At 67.9% G+C, this 13,604-nt stretch overlaps 3 protein-coding genes across 3 annotated transcripts; all 3 read left to right on the top strand.

The window, feature by feature from the left end:
* The first annotated feature begins 697 nt into the window (after window positions 1-697).
* On the top strand, window positions 698-4,133 carry LOC108635447 (double homeobox protein 4C-like). The gene is made up of 5 exons (XM_018045575.1): window positions 698-732; window positions 1,621-1,775; window positions 1,889-2,033; window positions 2,648-2,802; window positions 3,330-4,133. The coding sequence occupies exons 1-5, from the start codon at window positions 699-701 to the stop codon at window positions 4,131-4,133; spliced, it is 1,293 nt and encodes a 430-aa protein (XP_017901064.1). The 5' UTR covers window position 698.
* A 2,980-nt stretch (window positions 4,134-7,113) lies between these two features.
* Window positions 7,114-9,041, top strand: LOC108635446 (double homeobox protein 4C-like). The gene is made up of 5 exons (XM_018045574.1): window positions 7,114-7,386; window positions 7,501-7,640; window positions 7,847-7,962; window positions 8,248-8,402; window positions 8,781-9,041. Exons 1-5 carry the CDS (start codon window positions 7,114-7,116, stop codon window positions 9,039-9,041), a joined length of 945 nt encoding a protein of 314 aa, XP_017901063.1.
* Window positions 9,042-11,917: 2,876 nt separating this feature from the next.
* LOC108635445 (putative double homeobox protein 2) lies at window positions 11,918-13,254 on the top strand (the record flags this gene model as incomplete). Its single annotated transcript, XM_018045573.1, has 3 exons — window positions 11,918-11,952; window positions 12,839-12,993; window positions 13,110-13,254. Coding segments are annotated over exons 1-3 (334 nt in total), but the record flags the coding sequence as incomplete, so codon positions are not given.
* Window positions 13,255-13,604: the final 350 nt, after the last annotated feature.

The following is a 13,604-nucleotide window of genomic DNA, read 5'->3' as shown; positions in this document are numbered from 1 at the left end:
GTCTCTGGCCGGAGCCTTGGGCTCCAGGCAACTCAAAGCCCTCGGCGGGTCGCTCTGGCGACTGCTGTAGGGAAAGGACGCCAAGAGCAGCGCACGGAGGAGTTGGGGAGGGGCAGGCGGGAAACGGAGGCGGGAACAGCGAGGGATCTAGGTGGGGGCGCTGGAGAGAGCGTCCAGTGTCCCGGAACGCCTCGGAGGAGCCGGCGGGGGGGCAATCGAGGCCCAGGGACCTGCGGAATGTGAAAAGGCGGGAAACCCCAGGGCGGTTTGGAAGGCAAGGCAGGCTGGGAAAGGAGGGGGGGGGGGGGGCGGCGTGGCGGCCACTTCAAAGGGACCTAGGGGCGTTCCCGGGCAGTTAGCTCCCTTGGCACTGCTGAGGGCCCCTGATTGATCCACCCGGGTTGATCCCCCCCTGCTGCGTGGACGGCCACAAACCGAAGTCCCCCGAACTGCCGCCCACCCCGGGGACCTGGGCGGTCTGGGGCACGGGCCGTGCCGGGAAAAGCCCACTCGCTCCACGGGACTCCCTTCACGGTCTCTGCTTGGAAAGAGGCCAGGGGCGGCCCCCTCCATCTACGCACCTAAACCCTGCTTACGTCAATGGGGCGGAGCCGCCTCCCGCTCTCCAGAGTCCTGAGCTGCTGGGGCCCCGCCCACTGGGCCAGCAGTCTGCAGCGCGCCCGAGTGCCTCTCCCACCATGGCTTCGTCCGGCTCCTCCAGCACCTCAAGCGGTACGTTTGCCCTCGGTCCCTGGGGTCGGATCACGTCTCAGGGGATTTGCGGGTGGCCCGGGCAAGGGTTCTCGGCCAACGTGTCGACCTCCCCCCCCGCCCGAGAACGGTGGGGACCCATCGGACGGGCCCGCGGTTCCCAGGCGTCAGGTGTGCCCAAGGCGGGGGGGGGGCGGGGGGGGGGTGGGCATCGTTCGTTCGTCTTGCTCCTTTGGCACACACATGGCTTCTCCGTTCTCTTTTCCGGGAAGACGGTGTTGTGTCAGGGGCGCTGCGGGGGGCCGGGGCCGGGGCCGGGGCCGGGGGCCGGGGGCGGGTGGGAGCGGGTGCTGTGCTGGGATGAGGCCCTTTATCCTCACATCTTCCTGTGGGAACGGGAGCCCGGGAGCTCTGTGGCTTTGCCGCCTTCAGTGGCTTCCTCTGCACAGGGGCCTAGTGCCTTCTGCCTTCCGTTCCCTTCCCCCTAGTGATGGCAAACACGGCCTCTGCTCGTGTCAGCCCCGGGAAGCCAGGCTCCCTCCCACTGGCATCGTCATGGAGGGAAATCTGGGAGCAGCCCCATTGAGACGTCTCCCCGGCATCCCCCCAGACGGGTGGAAACACGGGGCGGGTGGGATTTCTTGCCGCCTTTGTTTTGGGGCCGGGTCTGGTTTCCTTTCTGCTTGCTGGTGTTCCTTGCGTGCCGGCGTGGGGTGGGTGGGGTGGGGGATGTCCCCACCACCCTTGCCTCTCAGCCTGGCTGTCGGGGTGTCGCCAAGTGACTTCCAAATGCACACCCGTCCCCGGGCTCCCGGCTTTGCTCAGGCACAGGGGGAGCACGCTTGGGCTCCGCCGTCCAGTCCTCCCCGTGTGCTCTGAGACTCTGCCCTCCCTGCTCTTCTTGCACAGGGCCCGTCGCCACAGGATCTCGAAGGAGGCGGCTCGTTCTGAGGCTGAGCCAGAAGGACGCCCTGCAAGCGCTCTTTCAACGGAACCCCTACCCTGGGATAGCGACCAGAGAACGGCTGGCCCGGGAGCTTGGCATTGCCGAAAGCAGAGTTCAGGTAGGCCCCCGTCTCTGCCCCGTTCTCCCTTTCAGGCTCTCCATGCCGATCCGAGTCGGCTGAAAGCACCTGGCGGCCTCTCTCCTCAGAAGGAATTCTCTGTTTGCCCCTAGGTCTGGTTCCAAAACCAACGCAGAAGACGGTCAAAGCAGAGCCGATCGCCGCCGTCTGAATATGTGCACCGAGAAGGGGAAGCGGGGCCAACGTCCACGCCCACGCCACCGTCGCGCCCGCCTCGACCTCAGTCTTCCTCTCCAGGTAACTTAGCCAACGTTCTCCCAAAAGCAAGTCCCCCAGGAGGGGTCCCGAACCCCCCCCCCTTGCCAGAGAATTCTCTCTGCCGGTGGATGGCCACGGGAGGACCAGAAAAACCAAGGGGGCTGGGGTGGGGTGAGGTGGGGTGAGGTGGGGTGGCGGCGCGGGGAAGAGGAGGAAACAGGGCTATCCGGTTGCTGCCGCCCCCGTCAGTGTCCCAGATCGGGGCGCGACGCCCCCAGTCGGCGTGGGCGGGCAGCACTGGGTCCCCCTTCCTTGGCACCCCCCTCCCAGCCCCCGTCGGGAACTTTAGGCTCCGGCTGCCCAGGCAACCTTGGCCGAGGGGCATGCCTCAGGGCACTGGGCGGCAAGGGCGGAGGAGGAAAGAGACACACAGGGACACGCACGCACGCACGCACGCACGCATCCACGATGGGTGCCGGCACCCGATCCATCTGTGGCTGTATTCCTTAGGGCCCTGCCCTGGCTGCAGAGCCACCTGTGGTGGTTCAGGTGTGTGGGCCTCCCCTCCCCTGCCCACCGTCTAGGGTATCTGTGCTGAGACCGTTCCACGGGCCGTAACGTCCTCTCCTCTCGGTGCGTTCTCTCGTTGGCAGGAGACTCGGCCCGAGAGGCCCGGAGAAAGAGGACCGTCATCTCTCCTTCCCAAACAAGCATCCTTGTGCAAGCCTTCACGAGGGATCGCTTCCCGGGGATTGCCGCCAGGGAAGAACTGGCTCGTCAGACGGGAATCCCAGAACCTCGAATCCAGGTAAGTGCTCCCGCAGCGCAAGGGCCCAGGAGTCAGGAGGGTTGAGCCCTGCCGAGCATTTGGAGCTGGATACCCGTAGGCTGGGGCTGGGGCTGGGGCTGGGGCTGGGGCTGGGGCTGGGGCGGGGGAGGGGGCCGAAAGCCGGCGGGCTGAGTGGAGGGCTTGGGGCCGCTTGGGGCCGTGCGGGCACCCCCCTCGTCTCCCAGGGCCAAGGGATTGGTTTGCAGAAAACAGCCCTGCAGGAGCCGCCCTGGGCCTGACAGACCAGAGGCCGGGCGGCCAGGCGGGCTGTCGAATGGGCGCGGCGCAGGCGCCGGCACGGTGATCTGGACGTTCACGACTTCTGATGTGCCTGTCTGCCTTTTTGCTCCCCTAGGTATGGTTTCAAAACCGAAGAGCTCGGCCCCCAGCAGAGCCCGAGCGGGCCCGGCGGCGCAGCAGCCACGACTCCTCCTGCTCCAGAGGACCGAAGGGCCCCACCCGCTGTCCAGAGCACCTCTCCTCCCCTTCGCCCCTCCCCGCCACAGGAGAGCATGCCACCCTCGGCGGCGGCGGCGGCCGCAGCTGCTCCGTTCGGGCCCCCCGCCTTCTGGGTGCCCGGGACTGCCTCTGGGGTCTGTGTGGGCCAGCCGTTGATGATCTTCATGGTCCAGCCCAGCCCGGTGGCTCTCCAGCCAAGTGGGAAGCCACCACCTCCTGCCCAGGTAGCAGTTCCCTGGGCCGCGCGCTCCCCTGCCGTCACGGCCCCCGGGCAGCCTGGGCAAGGGGCCATCCTGCCGCCTGGACAGCCGGAGGCACACATCCCGCGCTGGCCGGGGTCACCCTACGGGGAAGGCGCGGCCCCTCCGCTAGAGCCACAGCCCCAGCCCCGCAGCCTCCCAAGCTCGACGAGCCTCCTCGACGAGCTCTCGGCCGGCCGGGCGTCCCCGCCTCGCCGGGGCCTTCCCCGGGGCCGCTGCCGACCACGGGGTGGACCCGGCCCTGCCAGGCGCACCCAGCCTCCTCGACGAGCTCTTGGCGGCCGCGGCGCCCCCGCCTCGCCGGGGCCTTCCCCGGGGCCCTCTGCCGTCGCAGCGCAACAGGCAGCTCTCGCTGGCACACCCAGCCTCTTAGAGGAAATCTTGGCTGCCACCGGCATCCGCGCCACGCCGGGGCCTTCCCTGGGGCCCTGTGCCGGTGAACGGGCACGCCTCGCCCTCCCAGGCTCACCCAGCCTCCAAGACGCGCTCCTGGCTGCCCCGGCATCCCGGGCTCGCCGGGTCCTTTCCCGGGGTCCTCTCCTGTCGTCGCGGGGGCCCACCCAGCCTTCCCCGGGTCACCCAGCCTCCTAGAGGAAATCCTGGCTGCCACGGCCACCCGGGACACGCCCTGGTCTCCTGCGGGGCCCCTGCGGGGGACGAGGGGGTTGAGGCCACCCTGGAAGCACCCCTCAGTGAGGAGGATTACCAGGCCCTCCTCGACATGCTGCCAGGCTCCCCAGGCCCTGGGGCTTAGAGGGAGAGGAAGGGAGGGGCGCCTTCTCCCCCTGCCCACGTTCAGGTCTCCTTGCCTGGGATGCTCGGGGAAGCCGGGGTGGGGGAGGTTTGGTGTGTGGGAAGAGGAGAGAACCCCGCCGGGATGTCTACCAACCACTCTGGGGACAAGCCCCCCGCCCAGAGCTGGGCCCCACCCCCAAACAGGGGGACACCCTTATCTGAAGCCTCAAGTAATCCCTGCATGGCAGTGACCGAGAGGCTGCCTCAGAGGGACCATTCCGTGGACCCAAGAGGGAAACCCCCGTGCCCTGCACAGGTGCTTTGGGGTCTGGCTCGTCTGTCTTCTGGTCCCGCCCTTCCAGCAGTCCACCCAGGAGAACTCCTTCCCTACGCCAGGAGCAGCAGACGGAGGGGAGCGGGAGACAGGGGGAGTGAAAAGGCGGAAAGGTTGGGAGATGCAAGGTGGGAGGGGGCGAGTGGGTGGCGGGAGAGGGTGGGGGCGAAGGGAGAGAGTGGGGGTGAAGGGAGAGAGGGAGGGAGGGAGGGCGGGAGGCAGGGAGAGTTGGGGTACGGTGGGGGGGGTCGGGGGAGGGGAGGGGGTGCGGAGCCCGCGCCTGGGACTCAGCGTCAAGCCCCCGGGAGACCCCTGCAGGTATCCCTAAAACGCTGCGTCACGGACACGTTGCCCTCGGTTTCAAGGTGCCTGCTCTGGGCGGGTGTCCGGAGGTCAGAGCCTCTGAGCCAGCAGGAGGGACCTACCCGCACAGCCGTTTTCTCGACCATGTCCACGTGTACACACGTGCCCGGTACGCCAGCAAAGGCCAGTCCCCTCCGTGCCTCTCTCTGACCCCTCCTCCCAGTATGGGGTGACTGAGCCCGCCCTGCCACCAGCATCCTCCGTCACCCGCAGACGGACAGACGTTCTGTACTTGCAAACCCGTCCCGGAACGCATCGACCCAGTGGTTTCGAAGTCCATACGGACACCCTGCCTGTTCCCGTGTGAACCCCCGTGGTGGGTTTAGAAACCCGGGTGGCCGAAAGACTACACTGCCCGAGACCGGTTGGGGGCGTGCTGCCCTGGTTCGACTCACTCTGTTTCACAGCGAAAAGGAGACGCGCCTCTCCTCGTCCATCCCCCGTGTGGCTTCTTGCTTAGTGGAACCTCCTTCCCCACAGTAGGGGTAGACTGTCCCCTGGGCGGGTATCGCCAGGGCACTTGCGCTGGGCGGGGGGGGGGGGGGGGCGGGGGTTTGCCTGGGCGGTGCGGGCCTCAGGCTCCACATGAGAAAAGCCCCAATGGCGTGAGCTGCCGTCCAGACGCTGGCCCCCTCAGGTCTCTGGCCGGAGCCTTGGGCTCCAGGCAACTCAAAGCCTCGGGGTGGCGCTCTGGACTGCTGTAGGGAAAGGACGCCAAGAGCAGCGCACGGAGGAGTTGGGAGGGGCAGGCGGGAAACGGAGGCGGGAACAGCGAGGGATCTAGGTGGAGGCGCTGGAGAGAGCGTCCAGTGTCCCGGAACGCCTCGGAGGAGCCGGCGGGGGCAATCGAGGCCCAGGGACCTGCGAATGTGAAAAGGCGGGAAACCCAGGGCGGTTTGGAAGGCAAGGCAGGCTGGGAAAGGAGGTCGGGGGGGGGGGGCGGCGTGGGCGGCCACTTCAAAGGGACCTAGGGGCGTTCCCGGGCAGTTAGCTCCTTGGCACTGCTGAGGGCCCTGATTGATCCACCCCGGGTTGATCCCACCCCCCTGCTGCGTGGGACGGCCACAAACCGAAGTCCCCCGAACTGCCCGCCCACCCCGACGGGACCTGGGCGGTCTGGGGCACGGCCGTGCCCGGGAAAAGCCCACTCGCTCCACGGACTCCCTTCACGTCTCTGCTTGGAAAGAGCCAGGGGCGGCCCCTCCATCTACGCACTAAACCCTGCTTACGTCAATGGGGCGGAGCCGCCTCCCGCTCTCCAGAGTCCTGAGCTGCTGGGCCCCGCCCACTGGGCCAGCAGTCTGCAGCGCGCCCGAGTGCCTCTCCACCATGGCTTCGTCCGGCTCTCCAGCACCTCAAGCGGTACGTTTGCCCTCGGTCCCTGGGTCGGATCACGTCTCAGGGGATTTGCGGGTGGCCCGGGCAAGGGTTCTCGGCCAACGTGTCGACCTCCCCCCCGCCCGAGAACGGTGGGGACCCATCGGACGGGCCCGCGTTCCAGGCGTCAGGTGTGCCCAAGGCGGGGGGGGGCGCGGGGGGGGTGGGCATCGTTCGTTCGTCTTGCTCCTTTGGCACACACATGGCTTCTCCGTTCTCTTTTCCGGGAAGACGGTGTTGTGTCAGGGGGCGCGCTGCCGGGGCCGGGGGCCGGGGGCCGGGGGCCGGGGCCGGGGCCGGGGGCCGGGGGCGGGTGGGAGCGGGTGCTGTGCTGGGATGAGGCCCTTTATCCTCACATTTCCTGTGGGAACGGGAGCCCGGGAGCTCTGTGGCTTTGCCGCCTTCAGTGGCTTCCTCTGCACAGGGGCCTAGTGCCTTCTGCCTTGCGTTCCCTTCCCCCTAGTGATGGCAAACACGGCCTCTGCTCGTGTCAGCCCCGGGAAGCCAGGCTCCCTCCCACTGGCATCGTCATGGAGGGAAATCTGGGAGCAGCCCCATTGAGACGTCTCCCCGGCATCCCCCCCAGACGGGTGGAAACACGGGGCGGGTGGGATTTCTTGCCGCCTTTGTTTTGGGGCCGGGTCTGGTTTCCTTTCTGCTTGCTGGTGTTCCTTGCGTGCCGGCGTGGGGTGGGTGGGGGGGGGATGTCCCCACCACCCTTGCCTCTCAGCCTGGCTGTCGGGTGTCGCCAAGTGATTCCAAATGCACACCGTCCCGGCTCCCGGCTTTGCTCAGGCACAGGGGGAGCACGCTTGGGCTCCGCCGTCCAGTCCTCCCCCGTGTGCTCTGAGACTCTGCCCTCCCTGCTCTTCTTGCACAGGGCCCGTCGCCACAGGATCTCGAAGGAGGCGGCTCGTTCTGAGGCTGAGCCAGAAGGACGCCCTGCAAGCGCTCTTTCAACGGAACCCCTACCCTGGGATAGCGACCAGAGAACGGCTGGCCCGGGAGCTTGGCATTGCCGAAAGCAGAGTTCAGGTAGGCCCCGTCTCTGCCCCCGTTCTCCTTTCAGGCTCTCCATGCCGATCCGAGTCGGCTGAAAGCACCTGGCGGCCTCTCTCCTCAGAAGGAATTCTCTCTGTTTGCCCCTAGGTCTGGTTCCAAAACAACGCAGAAGACGGTCAAAGCAGAGCCGATCGCCGCCGTCTGAATATGTGCACCGAGAAGGGGAGCGGGCAACGTCCACGCCACGCCACCGTCGCGCCCGCCTCGACCTCAGTCTTCCTCTCCAGGTAACTTAGCCAGCGTTCTCCCAAAAGCAAGTCCCCCAGGAGGGGTCCCGAACCCCCCCCCCTTGCCAGAGAATTCTCTCTGCCGGTGGATGGCCACGGAGGACCAGAAAAACCAAGGGGCTGGGTGGGGTGAGGTGGGGTGAGGTGGGGTGGCGGCGCGGGGAAGAGGAGGAAACAGGGCTATCCGGTTGCTGCCGCCCCGTCAGTGTCCAGATCGGGGCGCGACGCCCCCAGTCGGCGTGGGCGGGCAGCACTGGGTCCCCCTTCCTTGGCACCCCCCCTCCCCAGCCCCCGTCGGGAACTTTAGGCTCCGGCTGCCCAGGCAACCTTGGCCGAGGGGCATGCCTCAGGGCACTGGGCGGCAAGGGCGGAGGAGGAAAGAGACACACAGGGACACGCACGCACGCACGCACGCATCCACGATGGGTGCCGGCACCCGATCCATCTGTGGCTGTATTCCTTAGGGCCCTGCCCTGGCTGCAGAGCCACCTGTGGTGGTTCAGGTGTGTGGGCCTCCCCTCCCCTGCCCACCGTCTGGGTATCTGTGCTGAGACCGTTCCACGGGCCGTAACGTCCTCTCCTCTCGGTGCGTTCTCTCGTTTGGCAGGAGACTCGGCCCGAGAGGCCCGGAGAAAGAGGACCGTCATCTCTCCTTCCCAAACAAGCATCCTTGTGCAAGCCTTCACGAGGGATCGCTTCCCGGGGATTGCCGCCAGGGAAGAACTGGCTCGTCAGACGGGAATCCCAGAACCTCGAATCCAGGTAAGTGCTCCCGCCAGCGCAAGGGCCCAGGAGTCAGGAGGGTTGAGCCCTGCCGAGCATTTGGAGCTGGATACCCGTAGGCTGGGGCTGGGGCTGGGGCTGGGGCTGGGGCTGGGGCTGGGGCATGGGGGGAGGGGGCCGAAAGCCGGCGGGCTGAGTGGAGGGCTTGGGGCCGCTTGGGGCCGTGCGGGCACCCCCCTCGTCTCCCAGGGCCAAGGGATTGGTTTGCAGAAAACAGCCCTGCAGGAGCCGCCCTGGGCCTGACAGACCAGAGGCCGGGCGCCAGGCGGGCTGTCGAATGGGCGCGGCGCAGGCGCCGGCACGGTGATCTGGACGTTCACGACTTCTGATGTGCCTGTCTGCCTTTTTGCTCCCTAGGTATGGTTTCAAAACCGAAGAGCTCGGCACCCCCAGCAGAGCCCGAGCGGGCCCGGCGGCGCAGCAGCCACGACTCCTCCTGCTCCAGAGGACCGAAGGGCCCCACCCGCTGTCCAGAGCACCTCTCCTCCCCTTCGCCCCTCCCGCCACAGGAGAGCATGCCACCCTCGGCGGCGGCGGCGGCCGCAGCTGCTCCGTTCGGGGCCCCCGCCTTCTGGGTGCCCGGGACTGCCTCTGGGGTCTGTGTGGGCCAGCCGTTGATGATCTTCATGGTCCAGCCCAGCCCGGTGGCTCTCCAGCCAAGTGGGAAGCCACCACCTCCTGCCCAGGTAGCAGTTCCCTGGGCCGCGCGCTCCCTGCCGTCACGGCCCCCGGGCAGCCTGGGCAAGGGGCCATCCTGCCGCCTGGACAGCCGGAGGCACACATCCCGCGCTGGCCGGGTCACCCTACGGGGAAGGCGCGCCCCTCCGCTAGAGCCACAGCCCCAGCCCCGCAGCCTCCCAAGCTCGACGAGCCTCCTCGACGAGCTCTTGGCGGCCGCGGGCGTCCCGCCTCGCCGGGGCCTTCCCCGGGGGCCGCTGCCGACCACGGGGTGGACCCGGCCCTGCCAGGCGCACCCAGCCTCCTCGACGAGCTCTTGGCGGCCGCGGCGCCCCCGCCTCGCCGGGGCCTCCCCGGGGCCCTCTGCCGTCGCAGCGCAACAGGCAGCTCTCGCTGGCACACCCAGCCTCTTAGAGGAAATCTTGGCTGCCACCGGCATCCGCGCCACGCCGGGGCCTTCCCTGGGGCCCTGTGCCGGTGAACGGGCACGCCTCGCCCTCCCAGGCTCACCCAGCCTCCAAGACGCGCTCCTGGCTGCCCCGGGCATCCCGGGCTCGCCGGGTCCTTTCCCGGGGTCCTCTCCTGTCGTCGCGGGGGCCCACCCAGCCTTCCCCGGGTCACCCAGCCTCCTAGAGGAAATCCTGGCTGCCACGGCCACCCGGGACACGCCCTGGTCTCCTCGGGGGCCCCTGCGGGGGACGAGGGGGTTGAGGCCACCCTGGAAGCACCCCTCAGTGAGGAGGATTACCAGGCCCTCCTCGACATGCTGCCAGGCTCCCCAGGCCCTGGGGCTTAGAGGGAGAGGAAGGGAGGGGGCGCCTTCTCCCCCTGCCCACGTTCAGGTCTCCTTGCCTGGGATGCTCGGGGAAGCCGGGGTGGGGGGAGGTTTGGTGTGTGGGAAGAGGAGAGAACCCCGCCGGGATGTCTACCAACCACTCTGGGGACAAGCCCCCGCCCAGAGCTGGGCCCCCCCCAAACAGGGGGACACCCTTATCTGAAGCCTCAAGTAATCCCTGCATGGCAGTGACCGAGAGGCTGCCTCAGAGGGACCATTCCGTGGACCCAAGAGGGAAACCCCCGTGCCCTGCACAGGTGCTTTGGGGTCTGGCTCGTCTGTCTTCTGGTCCCGCCCTTCCAGCAGTCCACCCAGGAGAACTCCTTCCCTACGCCAGGAGCAGCAGACGGAGGGGGAGCGGGAGACAGGGGGAGTGAAAAGGCGGAAAGGTTGGGAGATGCAAGGTGGGAGGGGGCGAGTGGGTGGCGGGAGAGGGTGGGGGCGAAGGGAGAGAGTGGGGGTGAAGGGAGAGAGGGAGGGAGAGGGAGGGCGGGAGGCAGGGAGAGTTGGGGTACGTGGGGGGGGGGGGTCGGGGGAGGGGAGGGGGTGCGGAGCCCGCGCCTGGGACTCAGCGTCAAGCCCCCGGGAGACCCCTGCAGGTATCCCTAAAACGCTGCGTCACGGACACGTTGCCCTCGGTTTCAAGGTGCCTGCTCTGGGCGGGTGTCCGGAGGTCAGAGCCTCTGAGCCAGCAGGAGGGACCTACCCAACAGCCGTTTTCTCGACCATGTCCACGTGTACACACGTGCCCGGTACGCCAGCAAAGGCCAGTCCCCTCCGTGCCTCTCTCTGACCCCTCCTCCCAGTATGGGGTGACTGAGCCCGCCCTGCCACCAGCATCCTCCCGTCACCCGCAGACGGACAGACGTTCTGTACTTGCAAACCCGTCCCGGAACGCATCGACCCAGTGGTTTCGAAGTCCATACGGACACCCTGCCTGTTCCCGTGTGAACCCCCGTGGTGGTTTAGAAACCCGGGTGGCCGAAAGACTACACTGCCCGAGACGGTTGGGGGCGTGCTGCCCTGGTTCGACTCACTCTGTTCACAGCGAAAGGAGACGCGCCTCTCCTCGTCCATCCCCCGTGTTGCTTCCTTGGCTTAGTGGAACCTCCTTCCCCACAGTAGGGGGTAGACTGTCCCCTGGGGCGGGTATCGCCAGGGCACTTGCGCTGGGCGGGGGGGGGGGGGGGGGTTGCCTGGGGCGGTGCGGGCCTCAGGCTCCACATGAGAAAAGCCCCAAATGGCGTGAGCTGCCGGTCCAGACGCTGGCCCCTCAGGTCTCTGGCCGGAGCCTTGGGCTCCAGGCAACTCAAAGCCCTCGGGGTGGCGCTCTGGGACTGCTGTAGGGAAAGGACGCCAAGAGCAGCGCACGGAGGAGTTGGGGAGGGGCAGGCGGGAAACGGAGGCGGGAACAGCGAGGGATCTAGGTGGGGCGCTGGAGAGAGCGTCCAGTGTCCCGGAACGCCTCGGAGGAGCCGGCGGGGGGCAATCGAGGCCCAGGGACCTGCGGAATGTGAAAAGGCGGGAAACCCCAGGGCGGTTTGGAAGGCAAGGCAGGCTGGGAAAGGAGGCGGGGGGGGGGGGCGTGGGCGGCCACTTCAAAGGGACCTAGGGGCGTTCCCGGGCAGTTAGCTCCCTTGGCACTGCTGAGGGCCCCTGATTGATCCACCCCGGGTTGATCCCACCCCCCCTGCTGCGTGGGACGGCCACAAACCGAAGTCCCCCGAACTGCCCGCCCACCCCGACGGGGACCTGGGCGGTCTGGGGCACGGGCCGTGCCCGGGAAAAGCCCACTCGCTCCACGGGACTCCCTTCACGGTCTCTGCTTGGAAAGAGGCCAGGGGCGGCCCCCTCCATCTACGCACCTAAACCCTGCTTACGTCAATGGGGGCGGAGCCGCCTCCCGCTCTCCAGAGTCCTGAGCTGCTGGGCCCCGCCCACTGGGCCAGCAGTCTGCAGCGCGCCCGAGTGCCTCTCCCACCATGGCTTCGTCCGGCTCCTCCAGCACCTCAAGCGGTACGTTTGCCCTCGGTCCCTGGGGTCGGATCACGTCTCAGGGGATTTGCGGGTGGCCCGGGCAAGGGTTCTCGGCCAACGTGTCGACCTCCCCCCCGCCCGAGAACGGTGGGGACCCATCGGACGGGCCCGCGGTTCCCAGGCGTCAGGTGTGCCCAAGGCGGGGGGGGGGGCGGGGGGGGTGGGCATCGTTCGTTCGTCTTGCTCCTTTGGCACACACATGGCTTCTCCGTTCTCTTTTCCGGGAAGACGGTGTTGTGTCAGGGGGCGCGCTGCCGGGGGCCGGGGCCGGGGGCCGGGGGCCGGGGGCGGGTGGGAGCGGGTGCTGTGCTGGGATGAGGCCCTTTATCCTCACATCTTCCTGTGGGAACGGGAGCCCGGGAGCTCTGTGGCTTTGCCGCCTTCAGTGGCTTCCTCTGCACAGGGGCCTAGTGCCTTCTGCCTTGCGTTCCCTTCCCCCTAGTGATGGCAAACACGGCCTCTGCTCGTGTCAGCCCCGGGAAGCCAGGCTCCCTCCCACTGGCATCGTCATGGAGGGAAATCTGGGAGCAGCCCCATTGAGACGTCTCCCCGGCATCCCCCCAGACGGGTGGAAACACGGGGCGGGTGGGATTTCTTGCCGCCTTTGTTTTGGGGCCGGGTCTGGTTTCCTTTCTGCTTGCTGGTGTTCCTTGCGTGCCGGCGTGGGGTGGGTGGGGGTGGGGGATGTCCCCACCACCCTTGCCTCTCAGCCTGGCTGTCGGGGTGTCGCCAAGTGACTTCCAAATGCACACCCGTCCCCGGGCTCCCGGCTTTGCTCAGGCACAGGGGGAGCACGCTTGGGCTCCGCCGTCCAGTCCTCCCCCGTGTGCTCTGAGACTCTGCCCTCCCTGCTCTTCTTGCACAGGGCCCGTCGCCACAGGATCTCGAAGGAGGCGGCTCGTTCTGAGGCTGAGCCAGAAGGACGCCCTGCAAGCGCTCTTTCAACGGAACCCCTACCCTGGGATAGCGACCAGAGAACGGCTGGCCCGGGAGCTTGGCATTGCCGAAAGCAGAGTTCAGGTAGGCCCCCGTCTCTGCCCCCGTTCTCCCTTTCAGGCTCTCCATGCCGATCCGAGTCGGCTGAAAGCACCTGGCGGCCTCTCTCCTCAGAAGGAATTCTCTCTGTTTGCCCCTAGGTCTGGTTCCAAAACCAACGCAGAAGACGGTCAAAGCAGAGCCGATCGCCGCCGTCTGAATATGTGCACCGAGAAGGGGAAGCGGGGCCAACGTCCACGCCCACGCCACCGTCGCGCCCGCCTCGACCTCAGTCTTCCTCTCCAGGTAACTTAGCCAACGTTCTCCCAAAAGCAAGTCCCCCAGGAGGGGTCCCGAACCCCCCCCCCCCTTGCCAGAGAATTCTCTCTGCCGGTGGATGGCCACGGGAGGACCAGAAAAACCAAGGGGGCTGGGGTGGGGTGAGGTGGGGTGAGGTGGGGTGGCGGCGCGGGGAAGAGGAGGAAACAGGGCTATCCGGTTGCTGCCGCCCCCGTCAGTGTCCCAGATCGGGGCGCGACGCCCCCAGTCGGCGTGGGCGGGCAGCACTGGGCCCCTTCCCTTGGCACCCCCCTCCCCAGCCCCCCGGGAGCCCCCGGGCTTTAGCTCCGCCAGGCAACCTTGGCCGAGGGGCATGC

The sequence above is a fragment of the Capra hircus genome, unplaced genomic scaffold, assembly GCF_001704415.2.
Source record: "Capra hircus breed San Clemente unplaced genomic scaffold, ASM170441v1, whole genome shotgun sequence".
In the NCBI taxonomy this organism is placed as follows: Eukaryota; Metazoa; Chordata; class Mammalia; order Artiodactyla; family Bovidae; genus Capra; species Capra hircus.
This window is presented reverse-complemented; position numbering and strand designations above follow the sequence as displayed.